The following is a 16,476-nucleotide window of genomic DNA, read 5'->3' as shown; positions in this document are numbered from 1 at the left end:
GCCTTTTTATATCTTTTATCTGCTTTTCTACTACTGTCTTACTGTTTTGTAAGTATTCTCCATATATATATAAGAAAAAAAATATAAATGGATATATAATATATATCACTCATATATATATATATATAGGTTATTCTTTAGTCTGTCATTTGTTCTGAATTCCTTTTTCCAGTTTGCAGGTTGCTTTTTAGTTTTCTTTGGGGGTTTTTCTTTCTTTTTGGTGGTTCAAGATTTTTAATATTTTGCATCTCTTAATCTTTATTTTGCCTTTATGGTTGTCCTTAAAGCCTTTCTGTACAATAAAATTATAAAGGCAATATTATATATCCATTTATATTTTTTCCTATGGCATTTATAATTTCTTTTTTAATGTCTTTATGTAGAGTGTATTTTAGCATTTGGTTAATATGATATATTTGAGTCTATAGCCTTTTCCAGTTTGTCAGACAGTTGAGTACCATCTGAGTCATCTTTGTAGAGAACACAGTCATCATTATTTTCTAAGTTCTTTCTGACTTTCCTCCATGATCTCTTTCTGTTCCTCTGGCATTCTGTACTGTTTTAATGAAGATGATCATTACATACTAGGGAATTGGCTCTGAACTGTAATTTAACCAACAGCTGTGAAGCCATAGGTTCTTTCTGGCTTTTTATTTGGGAATTAGTATTTCCGTTTTGAGTGTTTAATTGCATTTTCCTAGTATTTCAGACATTTCTGGGCTTAGCAGCTGAACCTTTACATTTCCATCAACTACATTTCTTTTATATGACTGTAAACTCTTGATTTATGTTTGTATTGTATTTTATGAATTTGTTTTAAAGATGTAGCTAATATGAATAGGTTTTATTTCTTTTGATCATTTGAAATAGGTACAGACTTCTGGGTGAAATAATGAGCTCAGACTGACTAGGAGATGTTTTGCCTTAATGTTGAAATCTATGGTCTTTACTATGTACATGTGACTGAAATTATTTGACCAAGAACTTTTATTATTTCATATCTTCTGTAGGCTGTAGCTTTTGTAAAATTCATGCATTTAAAGTGCACCTGTATTGGGAGTTCCCTGGTTGTCCAGTGATGAGGACTCTGCGCTTCCACTGTAAGGGTCACAGGTTGGATCTCTGGTTGGGGAACTAAGATTCTACAAGCTTTGTGGCCAAAAAAAAAATGTGCCGGTATCTTCTGTTTTATTGGTTTGGCCAAAAATTGCCTTTGGTTTTTAAGTAAAAATAAGACATGGTTTTTCGTTTTCACTGAGAACTTGATTGAGCATTGTCACCATTTTGTTCCACTACCTTCTATCTTTTTTTAGGCAATTTCATAGTTCCATCTTCCTTGATTTTTTTTTTAATCTTTTTGAGCAAAGAACTATTCCAGGGGCCTTTTATAGTCTTCCAGGGAGTTGAATTGTTTTTTCATTAAGAGAATTTTGAAAAGATCATCCAAAGATGCAGTGTCTGAATATAGCAGACGAATCAGAGCTTCCCAGCCAAGCTATAACAGTTTTTGTCTGGTCATCAAAGAAACATGGGTCTTGTTTTATCATGATGGAAGATGGTTCATTTTTTTGTTGTTTAATTCCAGATGTTTTTCATTGAACACTGCTTTCAGTTGGTCTAATCAGAACTAATCATTAGGTTTTCTGGAAGGAGCTCATAATAGAGGACTCCCTTCCAGTCTCACCATGTACACAGCATCACCTTCTTTGGGTGAAGACCAGCCTTTGATGAGGTTGGTGGTGGTTCGTTTTGCTTGCCCCGTAATCTCTTCCATTTCACATGATTGCAAAATATCCACTTTTCATCACTTGTCACAATTTGCTTTAAAAAACAACTTTTCATGTTTAAGTAGGGATTCGCATGCAGCAATGCAGTCAAGAAGGTTTTCTTAGCTTTTGTGGCACCCAAATATGAAAGCAATGAACATGACCAACTGGGTGCAAATGATTTTCAGCACTTGGTTTGGATATTTTAAATTTTTATTTATTTAATTTTGGTTGTACTGGGTCTTCATTGCTACTCTAGGACTTTCTCTAGTTGTGGTGAGTGGAGGCTGTTCTTCACTGTGGTATGCAGGCTTTTTATTGAGGTGGCTTTTCTTGTTGCAGAGCACAGGATCTAGGTGTTTGGGCTTCAATAGTTGTGGCACCCAGGTTCAATAGTTGAGGCTGTAGAGTGCAAGCTCAGAAGTTATGGCTCATAGGCTTACTTGCTCCACAGCATGTGAAATCTTCCTGGACCAGGGATCAAAGCCATATCCCCTGCATTGGCAGGCAGATTCTTTTCCACTGTGCTACCGGGGAAGTCTTGATTTGGATATTTTCAGTATGTTGGCTGACTCCCTCATGGTATAATTATTCTCAATGTCTCACTTTGATCGCTATCAACTTCAGCTGGTCTGCCTGACCATGGAGCATCATCCAGTGAGAAACCTCCAGCACAAAACTTCACAAACCACTTTTGACACGTTTGGGATCAGTCACAGCACCTTCTCCATACACTGCACAAGTCTTTTGTGTTGGGTTTTTACTTTTTTTAAATAATAAAGCATAACATGCCAAAAATGTTGCTTTTCCCCCTATCTTCAACTTTAAAATGGCTACACAAAAATTCACCAATTTCAGTAAGTTTTTTTTTTTTTTTAATGCATGCTGATATGACAACTGTCACAAGACAATCTTAACAAAATTACTTCGAATGAAGTTAAGACAACTAAGTGCTACTAGAGCCATTGTAACTGGGAAAATGAGTGAACGTTTTGGCCAACCCAATGCTACATCTTGTTAAACATTTTTAAAAAATGAAGTTTTTTGGGGGGGAGAATATTTATCTCTTCGTTAAGTTCCATATAGAATTTAGACTTTAATAAGTCCATGTTTTGGTCATACTCAGCTTAGAAAATTCTATTATTTTGATTTGATATAGAAGAAATCTCAAGATGGGGCTTCCCAGATGATGCTGGCACTAGTGTTAAAGAACCCGCCTGCTAATGCAGGAGACTTAAGGGATGCTAGATCTCCTGGAGGAGGGCTTGGCTACTTGCTCCAGTATTCTTGCCTGGAGAATCCCATGGACAGAGGAGCCTGGCAGGCTACAGTTCATGGGGTTGCACAGAGTCAGACAAGACTGATGCACACAAATCTCAAGATGCTTCAGAAGTCAGCTGATTTATGGATAAAGTTCCTGAGAATTTTGCTTTCTGTATTTTACTCTTGTCAGATGATCTGATGATAGGTCTAGAAACAGCAAGAGAACTCTCTTATCAAGAAAATCAGAAATCTTACGGGAATTCCCTGACAGTCCAGTGGTTAGGACTTTCACTGCCAGGGCCAGGGTTCTATCCCAAACAAGCAGACAATATCAGAAATGTTAGATTTTTTTCCTCCTGAATAGTTTGTAATTTGAAAAAGCTGAAGTGGTCTAGAAAGAGGGATCATTGTTTTGCTAAGGGAGGATGAAAATGGTACTAATAGAACTGCATAGAAATCCTAGCTAAGGCTGTATCTCTGTTTAACATAGCTACTGCTGCTGCTAAGTCACTTCAGTCATGTCTGACTCTGTGTGACCCCGTAGACGGAAGCCCACCAGGCTCCCCTGTCCCTGGGATTCTCCAGGCAAGAGTACTAGAGTGGGTTGCCATTTCCTTCTCCAATGCATGAAAGTGAAAAGTGAAAGTGAAGTCGCTCAGTCGTGTCCGACCCTCAGCGACCCCATGGACTGCAGCCTTCCAGGCTCCTCCATCCATGGGATTCTCCAGGCAAGAGTACTGGAGTGGGATGCCATTGCCTTCTCGGGTTTAACATAGCAGTCAGCATTAATAGCATTTTCTAGGCAAGCCTGGCTTGATTGAGATGGTTGGTGGGTTACTTTGTTACAGATACTCAGATTGGGAAACATGCTGTTAGGATTGGTGAGATTGCATGTGGCACAATAGTTTTATCTGATCAATACATTTGCTGAGAAGCAGTGGCTTAAGTAACAATAAAGATCTACAATGGTTTCCTACATGTCTATAAATAGAATTGATGCAGGGGTCTAATGGCCTCACTAGAGTCAGTCTTTGCCTTTCTTTTTTGGCAGCCTTGCTGTTTTGGTCTTTTTACCTCAGACTCTTAGTTTTTACGTTGCTGGATGGTTTTTTGCAGTTCTTACCATCATACCCTAGAAATGCTGGGAGGGAAGAATTCTTTCTTCCTGTGACTATTTTATTAGGGAGGAGAATTTTTCCAGGAATGTTCCCTTGCCTCAGGAGATGTCTTCTCAGTTTCATTGGCCAGAACTAGATCATGTGGTCTCTTGGTTATGAAAGAAACTGGAAAAGTGAGGTAATGCTGAAGTGGGGAGGTGATGGCTGTTGGGTAAGCAAGCGGTCACTGCTCTGAGAAGCTAGAGCTAGTTAACTTTCTGTAATTAAAACGCATTAAAGTGCTTTTACATGAAGCTCTCACACCAGCACTAGAACATTTCTCTGTGTAGGTCCTTTTGTCTATACTGTTAAGCTCTTTTATCCTCTTATTTCTTAGGGGAATATTTTGCCATTGATACTAAATTTGCACATTTTATTTATTTATTTTTTTAAAATTTGCACATTTTAAATAAAGAACGTCTGTCATCAGAAGCTGAGGAGAATTTAAGGAAGACACCAAATTTTGTATTTTGTGTAAAAGGCAGTGCTTTCTGTCACTTCTTGTGTTTCTGTACTCAAGTACTCTCTTGCTGTACTGTAATTTTCATTGTTACAGGAGTTATGGTAGTTTACTTACACATTTTCCATTGCAAAATTTCTGGATGTAGTTTAAGATACTTTGAGGGAAAGGTAAAGGTCAGACAGGTACATCTTTAAGATATTAAATATTCATCTTAGATCCTGGTTAGATTACAGCATCCCAAACTTTATAGAACAAGCTACTTTCCCCCATAATTTTCCAATTAGGTTATCTAGACTTTACTCCCACTTTCTGTAACTGCTACCCAGGGCTTGAAAGGGGCTCATGATCACTATGACCAGAACTTGGTGATAATGACACAGTGATTCTAGGGTTGTGGCTGATAAACTTCCTGAAACTGAATATGGCTACAGTGAACAAGAGGGTCGAGGGATTGGCTGTTTGGCCACTGAAAGGATTTAGCTTCTGGCCTGACTCCTGAGAGCCTTGTATAACTGACATACTGACTGAAGCTCTTGTTAGAAACTGTTACTAATGCTCCTATCTAGGACTTGAAAATATTAAAGGAAAATTACCTATTTATTACTTATATTAATTTTTGTCAAAATGATATTTTTTAAAGTTCAGGACTGGTTTTTCTTTTTCTTTCTTTTTTTTTTTTGGTCTATATTGGTACTAGGACTATATTATTTTTCAGATACATCTTATTTTGTACAAGAAGAGGAAGTCCCCCCCACCCCAGATCTCTGATTTTTATCATTATTATTATTTAGATTTGGTTACGTTAGAATCCTCAGAAAAAATGCAGAGAATCTGTAATTCTCTTCATGGGAATTAATAGCCGCCATATGGAGTCCATATTCCTATAAGGACTTTATCTAGATCCACTTATCTGTGTTGAAGCTTCCTATTATTTTAATGATCAGTTTTATTGCTGCTTCAATACAGGCAGTCTTTTATTGCATGTTTGTAAAGCTCTCTTTCCATATCACTTGAGAGAAAATAAGATTCTACCACTGGGAAACAATCTGTTTAAAATTTTCTATCCATACCTTTTCTCTGGAGAGTTTTTTTTTTTATCCTTAGCTTTTATAGCTGATCTTCAAAAACAAGTCTCCATTCAACTCAGATAGAGTTGGTTGTGTATATAGTTAGGAGTTCTCTGTGCACCTAATGGGCTACCCTGGTGGCTCAGAAGGTAAAGAATCTACTTGCAATGCAGAAGACTGGGTTTGATTTTTGGGTCAGGAAGATTCCCTGGAGAAGGAAATGGCAACTCACTCCAGTATTCTTGCCTGGAAAATGCCATGGACAGAGGAGCGTGGTGGTCTGCAGACCATGGGGTCACAAGTAGCTGGATGGGACTGAGAGACTAACACACACATCCACCTAAATAGTGGAAAACTCAAAGAGAACTATTAGAGAAGTGTGATTTTTCCACGTTATGGAAGTCATGTTGCCATTTCCCAAAGTTATTTATCTTATATATTTAATCCATAGGATATTTTATCCTTATGTTGTTCACCTCACTCAGTACAATTGCTTTAATAGGGGTTTTGTTTTCAGGTTTTCTTTACTGACAAGGTCTTAGATCTTTGATTTTCTTGATCCTGTTGGAATTACCTTCTAGTTTCACCTGTCTTCCTCTCCACTCTTATGATGAGCTAATTATCTGCAACAGTTCTTGAACTTGTACATACTGACACTTCGCAGCAGAGTGCCAAGTGATATCTTGGCACTAAAAAAAGTGAATGCTTTTTTGAGGTCTGACTGAGCTCTGATAATATCTTTTGAGTTTTGCCTTGGAATATCTATTATGGTGGGAAATGTTAGGTCAGGTTGGAAAATTAGAGATGTCACCAGGGTTTATGAACAAAAACTTTATTTTGAATCCAAGTTTATTTTACATTTGAATTCATGATTCAGAGCCAAAAGAGATTTATTAATAGAACTTGGTTTCAAATTTTTTTGGAATGGGATTTCTCAAGGAATTTGGAAATAATGTGGAGCATTGTTGGTATCAGAATGGCATGGGGAATATTTTTGGTATTAATGGAAGAGAGCAGAGATACTGTGTGTCTTGAATGTTGGGACAGTCCTGACAGTGATGTTTTGTCAGAATTCCTCAATGCGATTGAGGAGCCCATGGGATGAAGTGTTAAGATGTATGCCAAATCATATCAGGTAACATTAGGTTTTTTTTTGTAAGATATAATTGACAGAATAAACTGCATATAAAATGTTTGAGTGATAGATTTAGATGCGTTACACCATGAACCCATCACCATAGTGAACATCCTTCTTACACTCAAAGGTTTCCTCTTCATAATTCCTCCTGCTTCTCTCCCAGCCCCCAGTAACCTGTGACTTGCTTTCTGTAACTATAAGTTAATTTGCATTTTCTGGAGTTTTATATAAATGGAATCATAAAGGATGTGCCCTTTTTCTGGCTTCTTTCCACAGTTATTTTGAGATTCACCCATTAATTTGTGTTACTAAATTTCCTTATTGCTGAGTAGTATTCCATTGTACAGACACAGTAATGTGTCTGGTCATTCACCTGTTAATAGACGTTTGAATTGTGTTCACTTCCGGGCTCTTGAGAAGAAAGCTGTTCAAGAACATTCATGTGCAAACCTTTATGTGAACATATGCTTCCTTTTTTCTTGTGTAAACACCTATGAGTATTATAGCAGGATAAAATGGTTATGTATGTGTTACTATTAAAGACACTACCTCACTGTTTTCCAAAGTGATTGTACTGTTTTCCCTTTCTACCAGCAGTTTCTCTACATTCTTGTGATCTTGGTCTGGTCAGGTTTTTAAATTTTAGCTTTTTTATGATATCTCATTATGGTTTTAATTTGTGTTTCATCTGTTACCAGTGATGTTGAGCATCTTTTCATGTGTTTGTTTGCCATCTGTATGTCTTCTTTGGTGAGGTATCTAGTCAAATCATTCTTAAAAATTAGGTTTTTAAAAATTTATTGTCTTGATAGTTCTTTATCTATTCTGGATATGAGTCCTTTATCAGATACATAGTTTGCCAGTATTTTCTTTCAGCCTATGGTTGTCTTTTCATCCTCTTAACAATACCTACTGAAGTTGTTTTGGTGAAGTATACTTGATTGATCTGTTCTTTTGTGGATTTTGTTTTTGGTGTCATTTTAGAAATCTTTGCCTAATGTCAGGTCATAAAGATTTTTTTCTAAAGTTTTCTTTTATAGATTTTAAAGTTTTAGATGATAACATTTAGATCTGTGATGTATCTTGAGATAATTTTTGTTTATGGTGTCATGTACATATTAAAGTTAATTACCTGGTGGCTCAGATGGTAAAGAATCTGCCTCCAATGCGAAGACCCAGGTTTGATCCCTGGTTTGGGAAGATCCCCTGGAGAAGGGAATGGCTACCCACAGTATTCTTGCTTGGAGAATTCCATGAACAGTGGAGCCTGGTGGGCTACAAACTCTGGGGTTGGAAAGAGTTGGACATGACTGAGCAATTAACACTTTCACTTTAATTATTATTATAATTATTTAGACAAATGGATATTCCCTTGTTTTGACACCAATTTTGAAAAGATTTATCTTCTTTTTTGCACCTTTGCTAAAAATCAGTTCTTATATAACAGGTCCTGAAATCAGGTGGTTAGTTCTCAACTTTGCTTTTTTTCAAAGCTGCTTTGGCTTTTCTAAGCTGTTTGCTATACATTTTAGAATAAAATTTTCAATTTCTAACAACAACAAAAAAAGCCTACTGGGATTTTGGTTGGGATGGCTTTGAATCTGTAGATTAATTTACTGCTTATTTTGTTTTTTAATTTCTCTGAGCAGCATTTTGTAGTTTTCTTTGTATATGTTTCTCACATGTTTCGTCAAACTTGTCCCTAAGTATTTGTTTTTTGAAACTCTTGTAAAAAATGTTGTTTTCAAAATTGCTCTCCAATCAGGTCTTGTCCAATAAGCATGTGGCTCCTGACCATCTGTTGCAAATCTGCCAACGCATCGGTCCCATGCTGGATAAAGAGATCCCACCCAGCATTTCAAGAGTCACTTCTTTACTTGGGGCAGGAAGGCAGTCTTTGCTACGTACAGCAAAAGGTACCTTAATTTGAAGAAGTGTTCTGCTTTGTATTACTAGCTTAATAATTACTATAATTGTGAAGTAATGTAAGCATTGTGGAAGAAAGGTGATATGTAACTAAAAACCATGCTGTGGACTATAAAATTATCTGCATTTAGCCTAGGCATTGATTTCTATTACGTCAGTGTTTAATGGGTCCTTCTGCATTTAAAAAATGATAAAGGTATAGATGTTAAGCTCAAAAGCTTGAATTTATTCTGAGATGTGTTTGAGGTTTTATCAATGTGAGTTCTTAATTTTCCATTTTGTAGCTCACTTATAACTTCATTGAATGTAATTGTATGTGTCTAATAAACTCTTTAAATGCTAGAAGTATTTCATTTGATATTTAGATTCTGCAAGCCCTTTGTTATAAGGGGAAGTGATTTTCTAAATTTGGTAGCATTTTGAAAATGAGTACCAAAAATGTACAATTGCATGGTTCTTTTTCCACCAATTTAATTTTTTGCGAAATTATGTGGTAGCAAAATGTTTGGAATTGCTGTTTTTCTGTTAGCTTGGTATAAATCACTTAGACTGAGTATATGTATGTGATACAATCTATGTATACAACGTGGCTTAACCGCTAATGGGCAAGAATGTTGGCTCTTCTGATCCTGAGTATCCGTCACGTTCATCCCTCATGATTATTTTTAAGATCTGTTGCTGTTGTGATGCTGCCTCTTAGATGCTCCACCAGTATAAAGTTTGACTGAGAAAGAACAACCCTTCCTCTTGGTTCCATGCCAGACTGGTTTGTCAGCTTTAGTTGTTTTTCAGTGCTCTATGTAGTCACGCCACACTGTGGCTCGAATCAGGAAACTGTTCATATTCCTCCTTTTTCTGTGTTCTACTCACCTTGTAATTATTCTATTTTAGGTTGTTATATAGTAGTTGCTTGGGTAGCCTGTTTTCTTCTGTTTTCTTTACTTGTGTCAAGCTCAATGTTGTTCTGTGATGAGCACTGCTTTAGAACTGGCAGACTGTAGAAGAAGCTTTTCAGCAAGCTGTCCTAGGGTAGGGACTATATTTCTGTTTGTTTGTACTAGTGACATGAGAGGATGCCTTGTAACTGATAATGATAGTGGTAATGAATTCATTCCTGTAAAACATGATATGCCTGTTAGTTTGGGGCACCCGAGGCTCAGTGGAGGTTTATATAATTCCTTTCTTCCCTTCCTCCTCCAGTTCTGCAGAAGCTAATTTCTAGCACAGCATACTCTGTGCTCTGCTGCTATCTCCTCTAGAGGGGGTTAGACAGTTTTCTTTGTGTATTTGCTAAGAGGGATAGGACTTCAGAATTAAGTGTTCAGACTCACAGGTCCTACATGTGCTCTTGTGTAAAGGATTGTCTATGATCCTAAAACAAGAGGAAAGCCGTTTGTCAATACTAAGTAGATTAAAGTCATGGTAATATTGGCCAGCATTAATTTTAAACTCAGTAACATTTAAATAAGTCAAGGATTTTCATATAAATGAAAAAAAAATTTCCTTACAAAAATGTCCATTATGGGAAAATTGGATCAGTTGCGAGTAAGACCTTTATCACTAATGATTGTATGGTGTAATTCTGTGATGAAAAATAAAAATCCATTTGGCATTGAGTAGGACTTGGAGCCAAAAGATTTGGTTTTATGGTCCATCTTGACAAGTCATTTTCAGTGGATCTCTTTAAAGGTCCTGGAACCTTTGAGCCTCAGTTACCTCACTTGTAAATTGGCGATAATACCTACCTCACAGGGTTGTTGTGAGGATTCAATGAGATAATGTATGTGGAAAGCACTTTGTAAATTGTAAAGTGCTACGCAAATGTTAGTTGTTGTTGTTGTATCTGAGATGTCTTAAATTTTTTTTTTTCCTTCAGAAATAGTCTAATAAACCTCTAGGGCTTTTCTGTTAAAGTATATTAGTTGGTAAACCTTTTAATAAACAGTTTATTACAATATACGTAAGTATTCTATAAAATCTTTCTTGGGGTTAACTTTCAAGATTTTATGTGTATCTAAAATTCATTTTAAAGACTGCAGGCACACAGTTTGGAAGGGCTCTGCCTTTGCTGCTCTTCATAGAGGAAGACCTCCTGAAATGCCGGTGAACTATGGTTCCCCACCAAATCTTGGTAAGTGAGGTTGATTTTTCAGTTGCCCAAAATAATTTTTTAATTTCTTGACCAATTTTGTAACTGCTGTATTAAAACTTTAAAGGAGGTGCTGGTAATGTTTCAGATAATTGCTTTCCTAAAATTATTACTAAAAGTAATAAAAGGTAATGAAGAACAATCTTATTTAATAAATCTGTACTAGTGCTTATAGTCGGAGAAGGCAATGGCACCCCACTCCAGTACGCTTGCCTGGAAAATCCATGGACAGAGGAGCCTGGTAGGCTGCAGTCCATGGGATCGCACAGAGTCGGACATGACTGAAGCAACTTAGCAGCAGCAGCATCAGTGCTTATAATAGAACAGAATTGGGAAGAAACTTCATCATTAGGATTTCTCAAGTGTTAATTTTTGTGGCCCTCTAGAAATTGTTTTGGAGTTTTTCTTAGCTTCTCACATACTGGCTTCCCCTTAACCATTTTCATGTTTTTATTTCCTAGTGGAGATCCATCGAGGAAAACAACTCACAGGGTGTTCCACTTTTAGCACAGCATTTCCAGGAACTATGTATCAGCACATAAAAATGCACAGGAGGATTCTTGGACATCTGTCTGCTGTTTACTGTGTAGCATTTGATAGGACAGGACATAGAATCTTTACAGTGAGTTACCATTTTAAAGTCAATTTGGTATCATCTGGAGCACTTTAGTGTGCCTCACAATTATCTAGGAAAGCTTAATTAAATATGTCTTTTCCCTTTCTCAGAAATTTTGACTTGGTCTGGTGTGGGGTCCGTGCATTTTTGCATTTTTATTTGCATTTTTATTAAGTATCCCCTGTAATTCTGAAGCATATAATCAGGCCTTGTATGGTGTTTGTGGATCACCTCCAGCTCATTCTAGACCTACTGAATTAGGTTCTAGTGTGTATTAACCAAAAACAATCCAAAAAATCCCCTAATCAGAAAGACCCTCTCCCCTCAAATCCAAATGTCTACAGGTGATTCATATTCACATTGATTACTCATGATCTGGGGAAATTGATTAACACTGAAAGATTATTTTATAATTATTGTAAAACTACATGTAAATTTTTGGAATTTGGGCTTCCCTGCTGGCTCAGAGGTTAAAGCGTCTGCCTGCAATGCAGGAGACCCAGGTTCTATCCCTGGGTCGGGAAGATCCCCTGATGAAGGAAATGGCAACCCACTCCAGTATTCTGGCCTGGGAAATCCCATGGATGGAGGAGCCTCATGGCCTACAGTCCATGGGGTCACAAAGAGTTGGACACGACTGAGTGACTTCACTTTCAGTGTTTTAAGGGAAATTAGGATGGATAAGAAGTTTAGATTTCATTTTTCTGTTGTTGAGATTCACAGTTGATATTCAGATATTTTCTGGATGGATGGATACTGGATGGTACTATAAATTTGAGACTCTGTTGTTTAGTTATTTAAAATGAGGGCTTTAGTCCCATTATTTTTTGTTTTTGGAATTGCCACAGTTGCCATTGTGAAACAGAACTGTCCTAACTAATACTTACCAAGTTATTTAACTTAATGTGAACTAAACAAACATTTCACTTTGTTAACTGAAATGGGTGCGCCTTGGACTTTTAGCTGGACTTATTACATGGCAGAGAATTTGGAGAAAATAGTCTTTATAATAGGTCTAAGCCATAGAAATGAAAACTGCAAGAATGTATCTCTTTTATTATTTGATTTGAAGAAAAAAAAACATTGTAAGTGTTCTTGGCCATCAGATTCATAATTTACAGAGTATTCGACAGTTGGAAAGAGAGGAGGAGATACAGACATTTAATTTGTGTGACAAGTGAATGGTATTTTTTTAATGAAATATAAGACTTGCTGTATTAACATTTTATCTTGGGGTATATTTTTTCTTAGGGTTCAGATGATTGTTTGGTGAAGATTTGGTCAACACACAATGGCCGCCTATTGTCCACATTAAGAGGTCATTCTGCAGAAATTTCAGATATGGCAGTAAACTATGAGAATACAATGATTGCTGCAGGGAGCTGTGATAAAATAATTAGAGTGTGGTGCCTGAGAACCTGTGCTCCAGTTGCTGTGCTCCAAGGACACACGGGATCAATTACATCTTTACAGGTAAAACCCCCTTTAGTGTGCACATTTGTGGACTGTCTCCTTTTCATTTAAATGGTCATTATCTTTGGAGATGAGAAATAGTGAGATGTTTAGTAATTACATGATATATTTTAAATTTAGTAATCAGGAAAAATATAATTAATCATAGTTCCATGAATCTTGGAAGGGTAATGTAATAGATACCTAATGTAGTTAAGAGCTTTACTGGGATGACTTACTATTTCCTTTAGGTTTACAGTTGAACTGAGTGAGTGGCAATTATACATACACTCATGGTGACAGGTTAATAATTTTTCTCCTTTAAAATTTGTGGATTTTGATAAGTTGATTAAATTGGCTGAACTATATTTTTTTCTTTATTGTGGACATTAATTTTTTTGAACCGTATAGATGGTAGACAAAATAGTACGATGAGCCTTTATGTGTCCATCATCCCTGGCCAGTTCTTCATCTATTTCGCCTTGTACCTAAAGCAAAAACACAACCAAAAACATTATCATCACACTTGTTGATGTTCAAATTTCAAATAGTTTCATAAATGGACTTCCTTGGTGGCTCAGCTGGTAAAGAATCTGCCTGCAGTGTGGGAGTCCTGGGTTCAATCCCTGGGTTGGGAAGATCCCCGGAGAAGGGAAAGGCTACCCACTCCAGTATTCTGGCCTGGAGAATTCCATGGACTGTATAGTCTGTGGGGTCACAAAGAGTCAATCACGACTCTTTCATAAATAGCATTATTTTATTTAGTTTGTTTGAATTAGGAGCCAAAGTCAATACCTTACAATTGGTTGCTATACATTAAAAGAATTTTACAACAAGTTTCACCATCTAGTCCAATTTTTTTGCAGTTTCTTTGTTGAGGAAATTGGGTTTAAAAGTTCCCACAGTTTGGGTACCATTTGCTTCCTTGTAGAATAGATTAACGTGTTTCTTTGTGTTTCTTGTAAGTTGGTTGTTGGATCCGGAGTAGTAGTTTTATTTAATGCGTATGAGAGTCACTTGGAGGCTTTGTTTAAAACACAGATTGCTAGGCCCCACTGCTTAAGATTTTGTTTGATTCAGAATGTTGGAGGTAGGTGAGGATCATTGATTGAAATTAAAAGAGGCTTGGTTACTTTAAAGCATATGCTCTTCCAGGTGGTCTCTCTGTAGTTGCCTTAGATCCGTTAGTTCCGAGAATGGTAATATTCAGTCACTTCTTAGAAATTACGTTTTGTTAGTAGGAATGATTTATAAGGCCTTTTAAGGCATGTTGGACCCTCTGATTTGAGTTTGATTAAAACAAGGAGAGTGGTTTCATTTTCATATGTGAATTTACCCAGGCTATATGTTGAGTGGTCTATAAATAAATTTGTTGTGAAGTCTGTGGTAAAAGTGACTTTTCTCAACTCCTGTGGTCAATATTCTTAAAGAACAGAGACTGCAGACTTGTTTTTAAGGATGACAACTAAAATCGGGATTGAGTTTTACTTTGAATATTGAAGGAAAATCTTTGGTTTGCCTATTTATTTTTTGACAATGAGTATATTGTTCTCTAGAGGACTTTATAGGTTAAAAATTAATTCAAATCCCAGCTGTGTTCCACAGGTTTTAAAATTTTAAAGTTTGTTATGAACTTGTAGACAATATTACAGCAACATTTATAGTAAGTAGTTTGTGAGTGTATCTGTTTTAAAACCATTATGAAATTGTTCAGTGTGAGAGTGAAGCTCTGGTCTTCAATGAAAGCCTCATTGTTTTGTTAATAGGGGCCCACCTGTGATTTATCACCTACCAAATATATCAGAGCATTTACTTGTGTGGTAGTAAGTTTTTATACATCAGAAGGCTTATCTGTGCTTGCTAGTGGTTACTCTGAAGTTCAAACACAAACAAGTGCATGATACATTAATCTTTTTCATGTTCTTTGCCCAGTTGTTACTGGCATGTATAAACCATCCTAATTGTAGTAACGGCTTTCTTTTTTTATTAAAAAAAGATAAGTAATATTGTTTGCCAAAAAAACTAGACAGTAGTTAATAGCAAATAATATTTAAAACTTCCATAATCTTACCATTTAGCATAATCACTGTCAGTATTTCAGTACATAACCTTTCTCATGGGTAACAGTATACAATATCACTTATAATTTACATTCTCAATAGTGTTAGTATTAGACTAACTGGGTTAGAGTTAGAACCTTGAGTATCAAGTAACAATTGGAGGAGGAAATGGCAACCCACTCCAGTGTTCTTGCCTGGAGAATTCCAGGGACGGAGGAGCCTGGTGGGCTGCCGTCTATGTGGCTGCGCAGAGTTGGACACAACTGACGCGACTTAGCAGCAGCAGCAGCATCAAGTAACATCCTTGAGGAGTAAGAGACATAATGCTTAGGTGGAAACTATTAATAGAAAAGTTGGATGAAGTTGAAAAGGTATCCAGAATACTGATCAGTTCAGTTGCTCAGTCGTGTCTGATTCCTTGTGACCTCATGGGCTGCAGCACGCCAGGCTTCTCTGTTCATCACCAACTCCTGGAGTTTGCTCAAAGTCGTATTTGTCAAGTTGGTGATGCCATCCAGCCATCTCATCCTCTGTCGTCCCCTTCTCCTCCTGCCTTCAATCTTTACCAGCATCAGAGTCTTTTCTAAGTCAGTTCTTCGCCTCAGGTGGCGAAAGTATTGGAGTTTCAGCTTCAGCATCAGTCCAATATTCGGGACTGATTTCCTTTAGGATTGACTGGTTTGAGCTCCTTGCAGTCCAAGGGACTCTCAAGAGTCTTCTTCAACACCACATTTCAAAAGGATCAATTCTTTGGTGCTCAAGCTTTCTTTGTGGTCCAACTCACACATCCATACATGACTATGGGAAAAACCATAGCTTTGACTAGATGCCAACTTTGTTGGCAAAGTTAATGTCTTTGCTTTTTAATATGCTTTCTAGGTTGGTCATAGCTTTTCTTCCAAGGAGCAAGTGTCTTAATTTCATGGCTGCAGTTACCATCTGCAGTGATTTTGGAGCCCAAGAAAGTAAAGTCTGTCACTGTTTTCATTTCCATTCCATTCCACAAAGTACTTACATAGTGAGAAATTATGTAGCCAAGATATGGAAAGCCCAGAGCGAGGAACCTTGAATTTGAAGGCATTTAGCAGTTGACAGCCCACTCTAGTACTCTTGCCTGGAAAATCCCATGGACAGAGGAGCCTGGAAGGTTGCAGTCCATGGGGTCGCTAAGAGTCAGACACGACTGAGCGACTTCACTTTCATGCATTGGAGAAGGAAATGGCAACCCACTCCAGTGTTCTTGCTTGGAGAATCCCAGGGACGGGGGAGCCTGGTGGGCTGCCGTCTATGGGGTCGCACAGAGTTGGACACGACTAAAGCGACTTAGCAGCAGCAGTTTCATAGGTGATTGAGAAGCTTAGCAGAAATTTTGACAGACTTGTAGGGTTTGGGAGGATATATTTTGGAAATAACCAAGTA

At 37.2% G+C, this 16,476-nt stretch overlaps 1 protein-coding gene across 1 annotated transcript in view; it reads left to right on the top strand.

Moving 5' to 3' along the window:
- BRWD1 (bromodomain and WD repeat domain containing 1) overlaps window positions 1–16,476 on the top strand; it is a 124,993-nt gene that overhangs the window by 10,626 nt on the left and 97,891 nt on the right. The window contains exons 5-8 of the mRNA XM_055569708.1: window positions 8,620–8,770; window positions 10,813–10,911; window positions 11,391–11,551; window positions 12,797–13,018. Coding sequence (XP_055425683.1) covers window positions 8,620–8,770; window positions 10,813–10,911; window positions 11,391–11,551; window positions 12,797–13,018 — 633 coding nt within the window. The remainder of the gene's footprint in view (window positions 1–8,619; window positions 8,771–10,812; window positions 10,912–11,390; window positions 11,552–12,796; window positions 13,019–16,476) is intronic.

Source organism: Bubalus kerabau, chromosome 2 (genome assembly GCF_029407905.1).
Source record: "Bubalus kerabau isolate K-KA32 ecotype Philippines breed swamp buffalo chromosome 2, PCC_UOA_SB_1v2, whole genome shotgun sequence".
NCBI classification, from domain to species: Eukaryota; Metazoa; Chordata; class Mammalia; order Artiodactyla; family Bovidae; genus Bubalus; species Bubalus kerabau.
This window is presented reverse-complemented; position numbering and strand designations above follow the sequence as displayed.